Source organism: Camelus ferus, chromosome 9, assembly GCF_009834535.1.
Source record: "Camelus ferus isolate YT-003-E chromosome 9, BCGSAC_Cfer_1.0, whole genome shotgun sequence".
Lineage (NCBI taxonomy): Eukaryota > Metazoa > Chordata > Mammalia > Artiodactyla > Camelidae > Camelus > Camelus ferus.
In genome coordinates this window covers 58,938,121-58,958,881 of record NC_045704.1, presented here as the reverse complement: position 1 = coordinate 58,958,881, position 20,761 = coordinate 58,938,121, and the positions used below count along the sequence as shown (strand labels likewise).

General features: G+C 40.1%; 1 protein-coding gene across 1 annotated transcript in view; it reads right to left on the bottom strand.

Annotated features, from left to right (window-relative positions):
* Window positions 1-20,761, bottom strand: part of SPAG17 (sperm associated antigen 17) — a 190,430-nt gene that overhangs the window by 143,991 nt on the left and 25,678 nt on the right. Inside the window, exons 2-3 of the mRNA XM_006184295.2 lie at window positions 16,484-16,624; window positions 15,820-15,903 (exon numbers count right to left, since the gene is read on the bottom strand). Coding sequence (XP_006184357.2) covers window positions 15,820-15,903; window positions 16,484-16,624 — 225 coding nt within the window. The remainder of the gene's footprint in view (window positions 1-15,819; window positions 15,904-16,483; window positions 16,625-20,761) is intronic.

Below are 20,761 nucleotides of genomic sequence, written 5' to 3'. Positions count from 1 at the left end.
AGCAGCATCGGCACCACCTGGGAACTGGTTAGACATGCAGATTCCTGGGCTCCAGCCAGAAGTGCCTGGTGTTCTCCAGGTCTGAGAGCTACTTACTGCCTTCCACTTTCCTCTGTGGCCTTTCATAGTAACATATTTAACCTGCATATTATCAGCACCCTTGAGTGCCTTTTCTTAGTTATCTGTATGGCCTTAATTTTTTAATATTTATTTTTTTAAAATATAGAATTACCAAGCTGCTCATTTCACAGGAGAGCCTGGAGTGGGATTTCTGCCAATGCCCTGCTGGGTAAAGAATGTATTCAGTGTGTCGGCTCCCTCCTCTTTTCCCCTCAGTACTCTGTTCCTCCACAATTATCAGAGTTGTAGTGTGTCTCTAGCTTGATTTTGTTCTTCAAGGCTATTGTTACCTCCTTTCAATCTATTCCAGCCCTGTTTCATAAAGAGTCTTGTTTCATAAGTTTCCTCTGTTCTCTCCTAATCTTGTTGACTCATTAGTTATAGAGGAGGCATATAGAGCCTTGAGGTCTCCTGGCTGGCTACTGGGAACGCCCTTTGTGAGCAGATGATGTGGTGCAGTTTCCCATCAGTGTTCCTCTGTGTGCCCTGTGGACCGCCTGCCCCAGAACACCTGGGACTCTAAAGATACTGATTACCTGGGATCTACCCCCAGAACTACCAAATCAATCTATGGAGGTGAGGGCCTAGGAGTATAAAGTTTTTTGTTTTTAATTCTTATTTCTTTATGGAAGTGTAGTTGATTTACAATGTTAATTTCAAGTGTACAGCAAAGCAATTCAGTTATACATATATATATTTTTTTAAAATTCTTTTCTATTATAGCTCATTACAAAAAAATTGAATATAGTCCCCTGTGCTATAAAGTAAGTCCTTGTTGTTAACCTATTTTATATATAGTAATGTGTATCTGTTAATCCCAAACTCCTGATCTATTGCTCCCCACCACCCCCTCACCAGTAACTGCAGCTTATTTTCTATGTCCATGAGTCTATTTCTGGTTTGTAAATAAAATCTGTATCTTTTTTTTTAGATTCCACATATAATCAACATCATATGCTATTTGCCTTTCTCTCTCTGACTTACTTCACTTAGTATGATAATCTTTAGGTTCATCTGTTGCTGCAAATGGCATTGTTTTATTCTTTTTTATGGCTGAGTAGTATTCCATTGTATACATGTACCACAGCTTCTTTATCCATTCATCTGTCAATGGACATTTAGGTTGTCTCCATGTCTTGGCTATTGTAAATAGTGCTGCTATGAACATTGGAGTGCATGTGTCTTTTTGAATTAGAGTTTTTTCTGGATGTGTACCCTAGAGTGGCATTGCTGGATCCTGCAGTGTATCCTGAGCTTCTGCAGGGCCCTGAGAATGGCTTCTTTCTTTTTGTATCCCTTTTTGTATCATCTAAAATCTGCTTTGAAAACACTTAAAGCAAACACTCCCTGTTCTGAATTTAGACAATAGTGGGTCCCCTCCCATTATCATGAGAAATCTGAAAATTAAATTACATAATCATTTCACATTAATGAATTCCATAGTCACAAAACATGGCCAATAAAATATGATTAAATGCTCAATCTTATGATTTTTGCTTATCAAATTGACTAAAATACAAAAACACAATGTTGAAGAGGGTGTGGTTAAATTGGAACTGTTAGAAGGAATGTGAGTTGGCACAAATTATCTCAAATGAATTTTGACAATGTGTGTCAAGAGCTTTCAAAAGATTTATATTCTTTGACCCTGTAATTCCACTTCTTGAAATTTTTCATAAGGAAACAATCAGAGTTATAACTATTGGTAAACAGTCTATATTTAGCAGAAGGGGGAGTGGTTAAATGAATACTTGAATAGAGACATGCTTTCTATTATATAGACACTGGATATGGCTTTAGAAAAAGGCTAGTGCCATAATATGGGAAGAGGATATGACAGAAAGCATACATAATTCAGATTTTTAAAAAAGAAGCATACATCTCTGAATGGTGGAATATTCTAGAGATACTTAAGTACCTACTACTGTATGGGCTATGGTCTTTCTATATTTTCTAAATTTTCTACAATTAACATGTATTGCTTTTATAACAAGACAGTTAAAAAATTATATATACAATGTAAATGCTATACAACAAATGATTGTTTTTTAACAGTGCCACCCCTCCACTTTCCTGCAGAATTTTTCCTGCATGCTGATCTTAGTATCTTCACCTCAGTTTACTTTCCTGCTCAGAATTCCTCAATGGCTCCCATACCAAAAAGATAAAGTGTTCACTTCTTAGCAGAGCATAACGAACCCTTTACGACCTGGCCTCGACACCCCTGTGCAGCCTCGTTCCTGCCGCTCCTTCCACTTTCCCTCCTATCCGTCAGGGATACCCACTATCTGGAGTTCTTTGGTTACGTGGTGCTGTCTTACATCTGCCTTTTTTGCATGGGCTGATTCCTTTTTGCCTAGCATTCCCCCCTCCTTCTTCATTACTTCATAAATTCCCCCATTCAGCTTTCAAGCCATGTTCCTAAAGCCAACCCCTCAAACTTTAGAAAGATTTAGGCAGTGCTCTGTGTAGTCAACATACCTTTAAAAACAACTCTGTTATTATAAAGTAATAGAATACGGTAACGTGGTATTAGAACAGAATATGGTAATAGACTCATTCGGTAATAGAATTTTAACAGAACACGTCATCATACAGGAATAGAATTCCTCGTCTCCGTATCTGTTTTCCAGGTTGAAGGCTAGAATTAACTCTGTGATTGGCACATTGTAAACAACCAATAAAATACACGCAGAATGAAAGAATCAGCACACAAATCACACAGACATTCACACACGTTCTGCGGGTTGTTTCCTGTAAAAGGTCGCAACAGGCGGGTGTGGGCTGACTGCAGCCAGCCCTTCTCTCGCCAAACCAGTGTGCTCAGAGGCTGGGAAAGCACTTGGCACTGATTCACTAATTTAGAAAGTGACTGGTGTCATGGGAAGTGCCTGATGTGCCAAAGAGACTCATTCCACCAACCCATTGCACAAACATTTATTGCATCTTGCCAAAGTGCGAAAGTCAATGGCTTTTGTCTCCAAGTGCACCCCTGGGCATGCATGAGACTACTCAGGAGGAGAGCAAATATTAGAACTCCTGATTATGTTTGTCTTTATTCTGTGCTTTTTAATTCTTATTTTTGAGGATGTTCTATGATATTTGTAATACATTTGTATTCTGGTACATCTCTCTCTCTGTCTCTCTCTGCATACACACACACGATGTTCGTGAACAAATGCTCGATTTCTTTAACTGACGGGATATGTGATCAGAACAATTTGGGATTGCTAGCCTAGAGCACGGGGCTTTTAGTGATGAATAACACATGTCCTCTAATGCTCAAGCCGTTCACCACAAAGGAGAGAGAGGTGGATACAAACAAACAACCACACCATGACACAGCAAGATGAACTTTGCCTCCAGGAATCCAAGATTTCACAAAAGAGATGGCATTTGAGCAGGGTTATTTGGCTGGTAAATGGGAACATCCCACCCTGAATTTTACGTACTTCTATTTAACTCAGTGCACTTTGCACTTACTGAGGAAGGAGTGAATTAAGTGCAAAATGGATAAAAAGGAATGAGCTAGAGCTGCTGCAACACTGTGGCTCACCAGCTAAAGAAATGGGGGGCCGTGTGTTCAGTTACAGCACGAGGTAGATGTGCTTTGATGCAGAGATTCTAGATTGACCATCACTTCATCATGTCTGATCAAGATCTACTCTGACTTTTTATCTATTCAAAAACCCCCAGGTCCCAAAAGCTCTAGAGAAAATCCTCAGTTAACTTCTACCAATTCATATTTTATTTTCCCTGTCTAATTTAATTTATTGTTGTATTTTACAACTTTGTGCAAAGGGATTAGTATCCTAAGTGGGGAACATTTTTAGCCCAGGGAATGATGCTAATTACTGATGATGCCTAATTCAACCATCTGGAGCCAAACGTGTGCCCACAGTCTGTGTTTGGTGCAGTTCTTTTAAAAATTTTAAAATAAGGAGAAATGCTTTCTCAGTAGCAGCTCTATATAAAACTCCCAGAGAGCTTGCTCTTTTATTTAGATGAATTACTAAGTAACTTAACATTAACTGTCACCTCCTTGACTGTTGGGACTGTCCCGAAGAGCTTGAAGTAACAGGGTGAGCCCTGAATTTGGAGTCAGAATGCCTGGGTTCCAACATGGGGCTCTGACATTAGCAGCTGTGGGTGTAAGGCAAGTCACTTAACCTCTTTGAGACTCTTGGTTCGTTTGCTACAGGAGAAGTTGTAAGTCAGCCTCACAAGGTTGTTGGGATCAAATAAGACATTGTGCGTGACACTATTTTGTCCTCTAAAAGGCATCTTCCAAATGTGAGTTGTTGTTGTTATTCTTGTTAATAAGGTCCCAGCAAAAAGCACTGCCGGTCTGAGAAATGTCATGTTCCTTAAAATACTGATTCAAAAAAAGACTGACTGAATGCATGAATGTGGAAGAGGTTTAGTTTCAACAAATTCACTCAGTGGTGATGCAGAAATTGCTTCCGGGGACTTGGATCATTATCCTAAGCCTTGGGTGTTGCTAACTTTTCCCCCCACTCTCCCTGCACAAATGGACATTCCCTTAGAGTCCAGCCTTTATTTCCGATAAATAAACGCATGCTGATGGAATAATGGTATAACGGGTTAACATTCTGAAAATGCAGTTTCATTTCATTTAAACCAGGGTTTTATGGACACTGTGCCTGAACTCAACAGGCAGTTGTGGGGGCTATTTTTGGACAGGCAGAACTTCCATCACCTCTTAAATCACATCACACGGCAATTGCCTGCTCCACCTACACACAGGGCGGGCCTGCATACATAAAACAGGACGCTAGCCCAGGGGGACCGAGAAACTCTTTCCCCCATCTGATGACTAATACTTGTCTCTGCTTCCAGAAAGCCAAAGCACCATATGCAAACTTTACCAATCCAATATATTTTCCTTTGCTTGCTCCACAAAATGGGGGGAGTGTGTGTGTCTAAATGTGTCTGTGTGTCTGCATGTGTGTCTCCAGTGATTGAGGAATCCTGAAATGAACCTCTCTAGGAAACCCCTGACCATGTTCTGTGGATGGTTTTGCACAGGGAATTGAAACAAGTTGGCAAGAAGAAGAATTCTTTCTGCATAATTCAAAGCAGACATTTTACTAGGGGAAAAGCAAATCAGAAATTTGCTGTCAGTCCTTGAAATTTTATTAGTTACAAAAAGTAATATACTAGCCCCTCGCATTAAATCCAGATAGGATCTATCCTTTTCTTCCCCCCTCAATGGGATTCCTACAACGAAACTTTGAGAAGGTAATACAAGACTAGCGCCTCATAAATCCACACGACTCAGCAGTGGTGGCTTGTGACTATGTCACATGTTATTAGTCTCTGCTCTGTTCTCTGCAGCTCCAGATAAATGAAAGGATAATATTATAAGACTTAAGAATAACGCAACTAATTACATGTTCCTTCTGATGAAGATGATGATCTAATTAAATAGTTCCCAATGAGTGAAGGAGCCCAGAGTGAGTCTTTTTCATATAAATCCTTGATAAAGGCTAAGGAGAAGAATGATAAACTTGTTCATCTTCGAGTGTCTGGTGTAGTGCAAGGCACTAGGCAGTGCATCCTATTGGCCGTGCTCACTGTCAGCATCCCAAAAATTCAGAGTTATGAGCATTGTAATCCAAATAAGGATGAAGCTGAAATATGTAATTTTAAAGGAAGAGGCTTATTGAACAATTTTATTTTGTCCAGGTAAGAATTTTTGGAGGACTGGTTTCCTAGGTCTCAAACCTCTCAACTTGTAATTATGTATTTTAATGTATTTTTTAAGCAATAGAGAGATCATATTTTAGCTCACTTACATTATCATGCTACTTCATTAGGTCTGAGGGTGTTTTTCCTTTTCTTTTTTTTTTTTGGCCAATCAGATTTGTGAAATAGAAGAATGGATTCATTTTAATATACAAATATCTATCTAAAAGTCACTTACTCAATTTCTATCTAATTTCTATCTAATGGTCAATCCGCTCATCTTTAGTTTGGTATTTCTTCTTCCTTTCCTTGTTACCAAAAATTCGAGGAAAGAGTTAGAATTTCAGAAATAGAAGTCACACTCAAAATATGCAGAAGCATGAAAATTGTTACCACACTTCAGTTCCAGCCATACATTCTCTCCCTCTAAGGAAGCAAGTCTTTCTGTCTTTTTTTGCATCTTTGACTGTTTCAGTGAGTGCTCTGCCCCTCCCTCTCCCCTCTTTCCAACATACCCTGTCTGGGGACCATTACCCTTTTGGCTGAAAGTTGTGAACAATAGGTGAGGTCAGCCACAGGGCTCAGTGAGGAATAGGCTCAATTATAACCAGGGATTAAATATATACCTTTTACATCAGACTTACTACAAGGTATTAAAAAGTCCTGAAATAGCAGGAAACAAACATATTGTTTACAACATGATCAACTAGGAGCTATTGAGGGCGGAGACCACGTCTAACTCAATCTTGGCCCGTCATCCAGCACGTAATAGAAACTTAGTCAACGTCTGCTGAGTGAAGAGTGAGCTGGGATGAATGTCTGGTGTATCCTTTAGCCCAGGGAGATGCAAAAAGAAGATAACACAAAATAGGTTTAGAGGGCTCTAGGGCATTGGTTTTTCAAACTTTTTTGGACCTATATTTATAGCAGAAAGTTTACATCACAAATTACACACGTACACACACAGATGCAACCAACTAAATAACTGTGTAAACTACTGGGTCGTCACCCACAGTTAAAAACCCATCATACGGGATATGGAACCAATAAAGAGAAAATGGAAGAGCTCAAAGCTGCTGGGACCCAGAAAGTGCTACTGACCTGCTATTGTTGAAATGATCCTGTGTGTACTGCTGTGGGCTTTACCAGCAACTCTCGCTAGTTCTTCCTTCAGAAGTTAATTTTTTCAGACAACAAACCCCTTTTCAATACTTACTTTGTACCAGCACTGTGCTAGGCACGTAAAAACACAAAAAATGAAAGAGACTAAAAGAAAATCTGACTTCTTTTCTGACATCTCCTCTTAGAATCTCTCTCAGACATACCAAATTTAACCTATCCCAGATGGTACTTCCCAATTTCCCCCCACTTAAGTCTTCTCCAGTTTTCTCTATATTGGTAGCTATTTTGACTCAGTTTCTCGAGTCAGAACCCTGCAGTCCCTCCCTCAGCCCTCACATCTCACATGGGCACCATCCTGATTGATTCTTCCTCCTGAAACATACTCTGCATCTGCCTGCTCTTTCCATCTCTTCCCGGACATTCCAGTGACCTTCTATCTGATCTCCTCCCGCCCCCATTCCAATTGATTCTTCACTCTGCAGCAGGAAAATATTCTGAAAAAGAGCTCAGATTGTGTCACTCTTCCCTTTAAGAGCCTTTATGACTTCCTGTTTCCTAGGAAGTAAAACTGCAAACTCTTTCTTAACAAGGACCTACCAATTCCTGCAGATCTGGCCTCTGCCCACCTCTCTCTCTCACACTCTCTCTTTAATTAGGTTCCAGGCATGCTGGCTTTTTCATTCCTCTGATAGGCTGACAGCTTTCCCTCCTCCCTCAGATGCTTTGCACATGCTGCGCCCTCTGCCTGAATGTTCCCCTCCTCTTTACAGTTGGCTCTTTTTCATCTTTCAGTTTATTTCTACTTAGTCTAAAGTATTTTCCCATGTAATTCCTTCTGATTTAAAGCAATCACCCCAATTTATAATTGTGTATATATCTGTTTGTTTATCTGATTTTTGCCTAATGTCTGCCTTCCCCATTCAAAGGTAAACTCTGCTAGGGCAGGAAATTCTCTTTTTTACTCACCAAGATAAACTCAACCATTGATTCAGTAGATGACAGACACTCACATATTTGTGCAATGCATGAAAATAAAGCATTTCTTAAGCCTTAGTTATTGAGTATGACTTGATGATTTAGCCAAAGCTGTGTACCTGTGCACCCATGGTTGAATGGATAAATGAAATGCAGTAGATACATATGATGAAATATTACTCAGCTGTGAAAAAGAAGGAAATTCTGACATATGCTATAATGTGGATTAACCTTAAAGACATCATGCTTAGTGAAATAAGCTGGTCATTAAAGAATAAATACTGTATGATTCCACCTGTATGAGGTATATAGATTTGTCTAATTTTTAGAAACAGGGGCTAGGAGAGAAGGGGAGTGTGGAGTTGTTGTTTACTGAACACAGAGCTTCAATTTTGTAAGATGAAAAGGTTGTGGAGATGTGCTGCATAACAATGTGAATATAGTTGACATTACTGAACTGTATACTTAGCAATAGTTAAGATCATAAATTTTATGTTTTTACCACAATAAAAAATTCAAAATTAAAAAAAAAAACAACTGGCTCAAAGATGTTTCTATTCCTTTTTGCTTCCTAAAGTACAAAACTACAACAATCACTGGGACTAAGAATAGAAATTAAAAAAAATAACAACCTTACCTGTAATAGCTAAACCTTATTAAATAGCTAAACCTTGTTAGACACTCTTGGTCAAGTCCTATGCTAAGTATTTTCTATTTACTATCTCATTTAATCACCACTACAGCTTTATAAGGTAGATACTATTAGCAACACCAACTTTACAAAGAGAGAAGTGAAGTACAGCAGTTGTGTAACGTGCCCAAGATCACACAGCTAGTGAGGAGTGGAGTCAGCGTACGGCCCGGGCAGTCTGGTTTGGATCAGAGCATCCAGCTCCTGGGCACACATCTCAGTACGCTAGCAGAAGGCACTCTGGAGGTGAATTTAGCTCTCCCTAATTAGCTTAGGATCTCAGACCGACCTCTTTCTCTCTGCACCTTCATCTCTAATGACTATATGTTCACTTTCCTCTCATTTCCCATCATTCTATCTTCCTTCTCCCAAGGGAACGGTTCAGTCACCTTAACCATATAAATATTAACTGTAGGAATTAAAAATTCCTATTGATCCAAACATTTGGGCAGAAGCTCATGAACATGGCTCAAAAATACCTGAAACTGTTCAGCACCTTCATCATCTGCTGATACACCTTCACTGATTTCGCCTGAGTAGTATGGAAAGTAATAAACATGTCACAGAACTACCGAGGGGTTTAAAGCTTAATTCTAAGTATGAACAGTAGCTTGTGTTCAACAAATGTTAAACTACCACCCCCACTTGTAGAATCTAAATCGTTTATCCTTAATTTTTGTAAAAGACAAGCAGAAGGAGAGGCGGCTTCCAGATCAAAGAGCTATTTAAACTCTTTGAGCTGCACTTTCATCATTTGTTAATTACCACCTGGCAAGTCGTTGAGAAGATTAGGCTGGCTAATGTATAGGACGCACCCAGCACACAAAACTTGGCATAAACTAAGTGTTCAATAAATGGTAACCATTATTATTACTGTATATAAGGTGGATTATGCACAGTCTTAGATACAAGAATAGAATGAGATGGTCTTCCTGATTCCTTCGCCAACATCCTTCCAGTCGGGCTGGGTGTGACCTGTAACATGTTGCCGAGGCTCCGGCTCCGCCCCAGCCAAGGCAGTGATGGCCGCTCTTCACCAGAGGAACCCTGTCTTCATTCGTATGGCTGCTCCTCCACTGATCTGTGTTGAAGAATCCTCGACGAGATTCCTGCCTTGCCCATCAGTTCTCCCATTGATCAGAGGTCCCAGCAGCATCCCAATCCTCACATGGTGTGCCTTTCGTGGGTCCTCAGCTTTGGGTACCACTCCTCCCCGGTGACCACCTGCCTCCTCCTGCACCGATGACTACTTGCCATGTGGGCTTAGGCAGCTGCCTGTGCCCCAGGGGGGAAAAGAGCTGGGGGCATGATCTGGATGTTTTTGAATACCTTTGCTCGCCAGAGTTGTGCTTCTCTTTGAAAACAGAACTCCAGGTCTCTGACGTGAGAGACAAACGTGTTCGCAGCGGATCCCTGACCTCTTGCCCCTCAGTGACTAGCAGGGCTGCACCTTCTCTGCTGGGCTTCTCTGGCCCTTTCCAGAACACAGAGGCTCAGGGTTGATAACCCATCCGCCTGCTCCTTTTCCCATCTTGACAAAACTCATTCCACTGCAACTCTTCATAACCCTGTACTCTATAAGCATTTCTAGCACTGAGATTTCTCCTCATTTTCCCTTCTTTGGGTGAGAAATGTCTCCAAAGCCCAGATTTTGGCACAATAACTCCTACATTGTTTTTATAGTCCCAGCGTTGTACTTCTTTGTTACAGCTCAATGTTCTGAAATTTTGTTCCAAGTCATTATTTCACATTTATAAATATCAGGTTGTATTAATTGGTCCCAGCTTTAAAAATGTTCCATCTGAGGTTATTTTGCTGCTATTTTGATAGTGGTTTCCAAACCTGGAGCTCCAAGGCCCTGATGTGGGCCGTGTTCTGCAAGCATCCCTGAAGGACTGATGCGGAACGGAAAAGATACGCAGACCCTGGGCCTCGCTGTGTTCTTTGAAGACCATACCAGCCATAATAGCTTCAAAGAATTTCAGCAAGTTCCTAAGACATGACCTTCCCTTTCCGAAAACCACGTTGGCCAGGCTTGCCTTAATCAAGCTGTGCTTTTCTAAGCATCCTTTGACTTGATCTCCTGCAGCAGTTTTTAATACTTTCCCTACAAGTGAAGTTAAACTAACTGGCCTGTAATTTCCTGGCGTGTCCCTGAGCTCTATGAAATAACGGCATTAGGTTGGCTACCTTCCAATTCTTCCCGAATTTTTTGGTTTTGTTTGAAAACGCAGCATTGAAAAGCCCAAAGAATGCTTCCTGTCTCACTTTTCCCTTCGTTTCTTCCATGACATACCGTTCTTTCTGTTCCCAGTAGACCTGCCATTTTAATAACTTCAAACCTCTTAAATGTGTTCATGTATTATTTGTTCCTATCTCCGAAGCATGAGTTTTCCATTTTTCATTTTGACAAGGGCCACCCCCCAAAATAAGGGCTTACAATTCCTATTGAATAGACTGTTACCTCGAGGCACTGTTTAAGAAATGAGTTTCATACTAGGAATCTGGAAAAGAGCAGCAACTAAATAATAATTAAGCCTTACTTGTGAGTTATTACAAATATATGGTGGGGAAAGAGCTGAGAAATATCTCTACATGCCTAGAAGAGGAATCAAAAATGGAAATGTACATCTGGGGATTCTAATCCAATGTACTAGCAAAGTGTCTTAAAAATGTGGTGAAACTAATCAGATCTGAAGATACAAAATTTGCATCCTGTGTCTGTTTTAGCTGCATTTGGTTTACTGCTATCAAATCTATTATCACAAAACTCTTCCCACATTTCATAATCTCCCAGAATTATCTCCTAAAGGAAAAGCCCATTTTAATTTAATATTTTAATAAAAGGTTTCATTTTTTTTACTGATATGGGTAAAGAAGAAAATGAATAGTTATTTGTATGTGTAAAATTGCAAGGTATCACCTAATCTTTAGGATTGTCCAAGTTCTTCATTGCATAGAATTGACTATTCTTTGACATAAGCGAGCCATTAACTAGGACATAAAAAACCTTTATCCTTTATAGAAGACTTTTATTTTAGCAGGCTATTTTTGCTTGTTTGTTTTTGTGAAAAGACCTGATTTGTCTTTTCTGAATAAGTCACAGACAGACACACAAACCACAGCCCACGTGCGGATGGAGGCTCATTTCCAGGTAGGGAGGCTCAGTGATCACCATTATGAAATGAGACTACGGACTGGAATCTGAAACTTTTAAGACAGCTGAGTCTGATTTCAGATAAGCTGGGTAAACCAATCCCTACCCAACTGGTATTTTTTTCTGTCGAATTTATCAAAGCCACAATGTCAAAGTCTGACAATGTTACATCTCTCTTACGCTCACATGCCACGTATCAGATTGAATCCTAAGCAGGAGAATCTTTGCACGCATGATACACAAAGACCTCTCTCATGGGTACCGTTTCCATTGGCTCTGAATGACTGTTAATATTTTCCTTCCTGGTTTTGGTCAGGACTGCGTTTACCTGCAAATGAACAGGTTGGATTCTCTGTGTGAACCAGAAAGCGCACACACACACACACACACACACACATATTTCTGCATATTTGGAGAATAAATTTAAGTGCAGGCCTGAACCTTAAAGCATGGATTTTTTTCCCCGGTGTTTGCAGGATTTTCTCCTAGAATTCCACCTTTGGGATATTCAAGTTGTAACTGAAATATGTACAGGGCTTATCTTCCCTGTTTGGTACTTACTGTACCACGTAATCACACATTTAGTACACACGCATTCAGTCTTCTCTCCCACTCCTATGCCTTTGCATGAGCCGTTCCCTTCTCTTAGAATGCCCTCTCCCAGATTTGAAAGTCAAGACCTATCCATCCAAGGGTAGCCAGTCTCGAGCCCAGTGACAGAGCACTGGGTTTGTGGTAAAGTGGGTAAATTTGAGGCTATGTATTTAACTGTGGTTAAATCCAAGCTCTTCAACTTTCTAATCAATAAACTTCCTACCTTCTCTATGCCTCCATCTCCCTCTGTGTAAAATGGGGGTATTTATTTCCTTTTGGAATTGTGATATGAGTTAATTGGGATAATATATTTAAAGGATCAGAATTGTCAGCCTCCCTTTCCTTTCCGTTCCAATGCCACCTTCTCGGCAAAGTTCCTCTGAATCTCACCCCTCCCCAGCCCACCCAAGCTAATGACGACCCCATCTCCTGTGAAGGCCCAGAAGGCTCACTCCCTCATGGACTTCACCATTTTCTGCATTGTGTTACTCAGTTTAACAAACATTGATTGAATACCTACTATGTGTCAGGCTTATATATATATTTTTTTCTTTTTTCCCCCTAATTGGTCCTTAAGCTTTTTGAGGTTAGAGCCTTTATAACATTCATATTCCCCTCCCTCCACTGTCTAGATAGTGTTCAACATTTAGTGCTTGAACAAGAATGTACTTGTTCATTGTCTGGTATTTGGTAAAATACCACTATTTGGCAAAACTGATTGCTGATAATGCCGGCAATATCTGTGTGTCTATTCTCATATGGGTACACAACCTCAAGTAGGATTACAAGATGGAAGTTATGCTTATATGTGATGCCTGTGCACAGAATTATAATTATCTTCATCCTCATCTCTAAATACGACGACTGTAAAAACCACTGCGATTACTACTAGAAGAGTGGCGTGGTAGCTAACATTCCCGGGACTAGACACAAAGGTGAATCCTCTCTTCCCATTCCCATATGGGTCCTTGGGGTCGTTCCTGCTAGAGCAAAACTCGTGTCCAGAAAGAGAAGGTGAATGCACACGTGGCTAGCTACGTCTCTGTGGAATGACATTAGCACACATCTAAGCAGGTTTTCAAAGAACTGTGGTTTGTAAATAAAGCCTCTCATATATACAATACCATGGCCAGATGAAATTCTAAAGTTTCAGGGGAAATTACCCAATTTCAAAAGGAGGCTGTGTGTGTACACAGCACCAAGCCATCCAAACGAAAGCTTGAGCAAATCATTCAGGAATGTGGTCTTTGCTAGCCCAGACATTTCAAGTCGTTATTGGAAATATGTAATGTGGTTCTGACACTATTTTACTACTCGTGGATCAGCTGCACTACGGTGAAGTTTCACTTTAATTCTCTGCTCCGAATCGACCGCAGGTTAGGAAACCAGAAAGCCAAGCTGGTTAGAACTGTGTTTAAAGTAAGACGACCAGGCTCTGATTTAAGGCCAATCAGAGGATCCTGTGAGTAGAAGTCAGTGTAAGTGCAGGGCCTTTATAATATCTATTTTGAGTTCTCCCTCCTCCAAAGCTCTGTGATTTCCCATGTAACATAAGCAACGTTGTTAGATTATCTTTTCTTCTCTCATTGCACAGTTCCCGTTGAGAAGGACAACGTTTAAGACTTCCTAGCAGGCTGAGGAGTTCACCTGTGGTGACGGTCCTAGTTGCTACAGACCATGCAACACCTGAAGCGGAAACAGTGTCACAAGCAGGCTGTCCACGTGCCTTGAAAGTGCAGAAGTCCCACAGGGCTTGGCGTCTGGGCCTCTTCCATGGGGCTCTCAGCAGAGCCTTGGGAAGAGGAGCCAGAACAGGTCCTACGTGTGGAGGCACTAAGGCTGGAAAAATGCCCGTCTTCTCCAGATGTGCATTCTGTCCTTGACTGATGCTGACCAGGAGCCGGATTTTGTTTTATGTGGGTTTTTTTTTTTTTAAATCAATGTTTTCTACAGTGATTGACATTCATGCATGCCTGGTGCCTGCCGGGTCCAATCTCTGTGGTGCTCATTTTGCCTTCCCTTTTCTTCTGGAATCATTCAGAAAAGGGGATGTGAGCGGGTGTGGGAGGCTTCTCGCCCAGATGTGCCACTGGAAGAATGTGGCAGAGCCAGATGTGAAGTGGACCTCCCATGAGTGAAGGGTACCCGGAGTCACAGCGCAGATCGGAGGGGAATGGCTTTCTAAGTGCTCTCTGGATTCGTAACATCATGCTAGCCCACATCCAAGTCAAAATGCCTGTCCAGATTAAATGTCAAAACTGCACTGTTATCATCTTTGAGTTTTCCTGAGCATCTTTGAAGAAGAAAGAGTCTTTTGGGGGAGGCTAATTGATCCCAGGCCTGAGAATTGGACATGGGTTTCTATGGCTCCTTCAGAAGAAAACTCCCAGTATCTTAAATCCAGGTATCACATAATGTTTCAGCCGGGGCACACACATGCAGAGCATCAGAACAAAAGCCAGAGGCACAGTTATCTGACATCCACAGGGCAGGATGAGTTTTCTATGGTAGTGAGAGTAGTGGTAGCAAGAGTTGATGCTACAAAAATCTACACTATTGTTGATTATAAATAAATCCAGTGACACTCGTGCAGATAGCACTCAGGCAACACCACAGAGCCCATTATGAAATCATCCAAGAACTGAGACACATAAAAACTTTATTAGTCATCCCAGAAATAAAGTGCAAACAAGTTCGTCTTGAGAGATCCCCAAATCTTTATGCTTTCACTGGGCAGAGCCATAAAATGGTGCCTGACAATTTTAAGTGATATTCTAATTGATCACTGGATTTTTACAGTTGCTTGTAAGCTGTAAGTTGGATATTAACAAGGCAGGATTAAGAGGAAAGCCCCTTGGACTGAGCATGTGTTCTAAGTCCTTTGCACAAACCCACCGGTCAGCCAGGCCAGACTTCTGCATGGACCTTTTTGAAATGGACCTTTAATCTGAAGATCATTGTTATTTCCACACCAATTAGAGCAGAATGTAAAATGTGCCCCAAGTTCACAAGCAGATGGAAAATTATTCCAGTTGTCTCTCTGTCTTGTGCAGGAAGTACTTTCTGGGCATTTTTACATTGTTTCTTTGGTGAAACTAACACATTGTAATACAATAATAACACGGCCTCCTTTAATACCATCACATACTCCGTAATTACCATGAATAAGTATGACCCAACACTTTGGTATATACACATTTCTGCTTTATAGTCTTCAGTTGGATACAGTGATGGTACAGACAATCCGGGACAATTTTGTTCCTAAAGGGGTGTTGTGTTAAAAGGGAGGCAGATTTTTTTACATGCCCACCATCAGGAACAAACAGCTCCAATGATGAGCAGGGATTTGCTTTCAAAGACTGAATTAAATTTTTTAAAAAGTGACTATACGATAAGTACATCAATTCTCCTTTTCTAAAAATTACCAAAATCAATAAATACATTCACCTACCTCATAATATAAGGGAGCATTACTGTCTAGAGGTTTCTTTGCCTTTTTAGACGGAGTTTCAAAAAGTGCACTCGATCCATTGATCTGTAAGAAAATTCATCGATAATGAAACAAAAAGGCTCACTTAAAGAATCCTTAGAGATATGTAATTTTGAAATATCTTGGTGACCTATCAATGAAGGGATAGTCATTGATTAGTTCAATTATTTTTAATCACTTTGGTAAGCTGTTAGTAAATCGGACAGAACTTTTCTGTGTTATCATTCCCCTCTAAACCCTGACAGCTACGATTCTCTGTAGACTTCCTTCTTTCAGTTAGTTATGGACTTCCTTGGAACATTATTCAACAGTTTTGTCTTTTACTGTTACTGTATCTTTTAGTAAATAATTCCTAACGGAACCTCACATGGAGCCGGCTATGACTTCAGACATTTTTGTTGAATGAATGAAGGTGGAATGAGCAACAATCACAGAAAAAAAAAAAATAATTCTTCCAGATTAGATGATTCAAATTGATTCCAACTAAGTGTTTATATATAAGTCATCCACCAAAACTTACCAAACAGCCCAAGAATGTGATAGTTTTCTTTATTTCATTATTTTATTTTATCACTTCAAGGGAAAAAAAGTCTCCAAGGAGCTTAGAGGGGGAAGGGACATGTACCTTCTGGAGAATGTCTTGCCACGAAACCACACTGAAGAGTCTGCGCTGAGGGGCTTGGACCGCGAGGGTGAGGGCTCGAATGAGAAGCTCGTCCTCAGTCTGGTTTCCAACTACAAAAGCAATGGAGCCCTTCCAGTCGTTCTGTTGCAAAACCAGAAGGAATTAGATTCTACGTACTCCTGGCTAGGTAATTTTGTCTCAAAGGCTTCCATTGAAAAACAGGATAATTGTCCTATAAACCCTACTTTAAATTTAAAGGCAGCGGACCTTGTAGCATATGTGGGTTTTTGATTCAAGCAGCCGCAAGGCGGCAGTATTGTGCCAAATTTCATGCAACTTTACCAAAAAGCAATTTTCTTGAGAAACTAGGTCTTTTATTTTAAAGAAGACTTTTTTTTTTTTTAATGACACACTTTCACTAGAATGCTATCCAAGAATACATTGGTGTTTGGAAGCAACAGTTCATTCATTCGTTACAAATATACATTAAGATATAATCTCGAATGCAGGGATCTTTGTTCTTTTCCTTGATGCATCATAAGACTCTAATGCTAGGAACGTAGTAGGAGGTCTATGAATATTTGTTGAATGTTGGGTAATATTGAGTGAGTTGCCAAGTGGGCTTGTCTATAAGGTAAAATTCAATCCCGAAGTTTTTGCAAAGCACAGAACTAGAACACATCTTTTCCTCCTAATGTAACATAAGACTCTCATTGCTAATTCACATACGAAGTTCTTTCTACTCTCAAAAAATAGGCTGCAATATTAAACTTGTCCATGAAAGTTTTCATCAAATAATTTAAAGAAATAAGTTACTAAAAACAATATTCTTATTCAGTAATCCCTTTTTCTCTGTCCATTATAATTATAATTTCTTTTGGGCAGAAGCAATTCTCTGGAGGAGATCAAGAATGGAATTGACCTGAATTTCCCATCATGTGGTGCTGAGGAAAAAGCCAAAAGCATACAAATCAGGCCTAGTGTTTTCAAATACTCATCACCTTATGCGGAGATGGACCAAGCAAACATGGTAAAGACATCAGGAAAGAGAGATAAATGTAAGGGAGGGTACTCTAGCCAAGGGACCTCTTTTACTTTCTCCATTTGTACAATAAAGGGCAACAGCTAAGCTTCCCTCTGACTCCACTCCAGAGATCTGATACAAATAGAGTAAAATTCCCCCTTGGTGGATTCCAGAACCATGTCTAAGACAATTTGGAAAGATTTTATACAAATTTAATGAAATACATCATTTTCTGTGGTTCTCTCTGGTTTCTGTCCAGTTCATAATCAGGGTAAGGCTGGAAGTAGGGTACAGATGGGAGCAAAGATGGTGCGAATTCTTCCTTATCATCAAAGAGTGATTGTCCTGAAACTTCTCTTACTTCTCTCCATGGAAACTCACCAACTACCTAACAAAAACCCACCCAATTTTCAATGCTAAACCCCAAACAAAAGCCACACATAAAAGCATAAAAATGTATATTTAATCTACAAAGTGTATATCTGTGTGTGTGAATGTAGGCATGTGACTCTGTGCTTCCCTCTGTGATACTGAGTTTAAAATCTTTTTTTGTTTGTTTACTAATTTACCGTTGTAAGACTGATCATCCGTTTTGTCAAGTATCCTGATGCAGAAAAGCGGGTGTGATACTTAGAATGTAATCTTTGGAAAAAAATTCCACAATCACAAAACGATCTTTCCTGTATCGAATGCCTTTCTTTTCTCTTGCCTGCTCCCTCAATCAAAAACTGCAACTATGCTCATCCTCAAAGAAGAAAAAGCTCTTTCAGTCCATGATAAAATAGCCATGGTTCCTGAACAGACAATACCTTCAAGTTCCTGTCAGTTACACTTTCTGACACTGAAGACTTTAATGAGCATTACCCCTTCTCCCACTCCATCCTGCGAACTTCCTTACCACTATTGAAAAGCTAGTGGTTCATTAGTGTCTTCTTTTTTCAGATTCCACATATTAACTAGTATATATAAAATAGATGAATAACAAGTTTCTTCTGTATAGCACAGGGAACTACATTCAATATCTTGTAGCAACCTATATATAATGAAGACTATGAAAACAAATATATGTATGTATATGTACAACTGAAACATTATGCTGTACACCAGAAATTGATACACTGTAACTGACTATACTGCAATTAAAAAAAAAAAAAAAAAGCTAGTGGTGACAAGAAATGGCTGCCTTTCAGCTCTTTGGGGGACAATCCAGAAAGAAGGCAGTCGCAGTCCACCATCTACCATTTAGTATCTGGTATCTAAGGCAGGTGTTGACTATTTTAGACCAGAAAAACTGGGAGGACAGGGGGAGGAGGAGGAACTAATAGTTATTGAAATCTGCCATGTGCCAGGCATATGTTATCTTGTTGAATCCCTAAGTAATCCCTTTAAATAAGGGCATTAATACTTTATAGATGAACAAACAGAGGCCCAACAAAGTTAGACAACTTGTTCGAGGTCATTTTGGCAGAAATACATGGGGACCACATACCTGGCTCACAATTTTGTGATCATTTCAGAACAGTTTTGAGAGCAAATTTTGGAGTCAGAAACTTTTCATAATTCTTAAATTGCACCTAACAGCTACTTTGGCCACCATAAACATAATAGATAAAGATTTACATCACGTGTTAAAAATGTATAGAGCCTTCAAAAATAGATTATATATTAAGTCCTTAAAATGTCCAAGACTGCTTTTTATCTTTGATCATTTTTCAAAGACTCAGAGTTTAAGGAAATTTCCCAAGGTTGTCTCTCCCCAAGCCTGCTGCTATTGTTATGTTGCTCTAGGATGCATTTTTTAAAAATTTATTTATTTAAAAAAAATTTTTTGTGGGGAGGGAGGTAATTAGGTTTATTTATTTACTTATTTTTAGAGGAGGTACTGGGGATTGAACCCAGGATCTCATACATGCTAAGCATGCACTCTACCACTTGAGCTATACCCTCCCCACTAAGACACATCTTAACACAAGATCTGTTCCTCTGTCCTTGGCACTGTACTGAAACTTCCGGGCTCCCTGCAATCACCCTGAGACGGTTCACCTGCGCTAGACCAGATCCAGATTTATTTAAGTGCAGAGCTGTCTACAAGGCCCACTGGGAGCTAGACCATGTCTCTCCACTAGAAGGGATCTAGAGAGTACAGCTGAGTCCCCCTTTCCCTTCTGTACTCTCGAAGCCACCAAACTCCTACTCCAAAAATTAGATCTGTTTGGCAAAATAAGACCCATGAAGGACTTTGTCAGAGTCACGGATTAGTATCTAATCACATTGCCAGAACCCAGCTAGGCATGAAATGGACTGATCAGACAGTAATAATGCAAGGATCGCCTACAGCGAAGGATGCACTCATGGCCATGCTGCACTAGGGGGCAGCGAGATGCCAGGAAATGCACAGTATGTTATAATGACCAACGTTATCATGTATCTAATATCTGTATCTAATTAGGAAAATGCATTAAATAAATGACACTCTGCCAATATAGTTTTTGAATCTTTTTTCTTAGTATTTCAAGATAACTGTGGATTCTAAATCTCTCCTAACTGGCAGCAGTTTTAGAAACAGGAAATTGTTTTGGAAAAAAAAATTAGACACAAATTAAATTTGGTAAAATATGATGAAAATACATCCCTTTACCCGTATCCTGCCCCGACATGCAGTTAAACACAGTCCTTAGATTTGAGTTCACAGAGCAGCAAAAGAAACTGAAGGCAGAGACAACGAATGCTGATCGTATGGGAGAAATGAAAACACAGCGTGCAGAGCCTGATTCATCACACCCGTGAGTCCCGCAGTGCTACTACCTGTGCGGGAATTAAGACAGTTCAGGAAGTTTGGGTGTAATTAGGAGCAGAAGCCTAGAGAAAGAAAACAACAATCGTTTTAGGAAAACTACACTGGACATATCCAACAGTGAAGGAAGAGGGTTTTAGTCTGGCACACCTCAAACATCTTAAGAAATAAAGTCAGCTTTCATTGCCTGGAGACATGCACTGCACAGACTTCTGCTGAATCTTGCCCTCTAGCAGTTACTGATAAAAGTCATTCAAAGGATGGAATGAAGTCATGTATGGATACAATCCATTACCTTTTATTTACTTTACCAGCCTCACCTAATTTGAAGCCTGGCGGGAGGGCGTCCTAACCCAAACACTCACACTCTAGACTCCTACGGCAAGAAAGGACTCATGTAAATGCAGAAAACCTGGCCAGCTCACATAAACTCACTGTCCCAGAGACACAGGGTAGATTC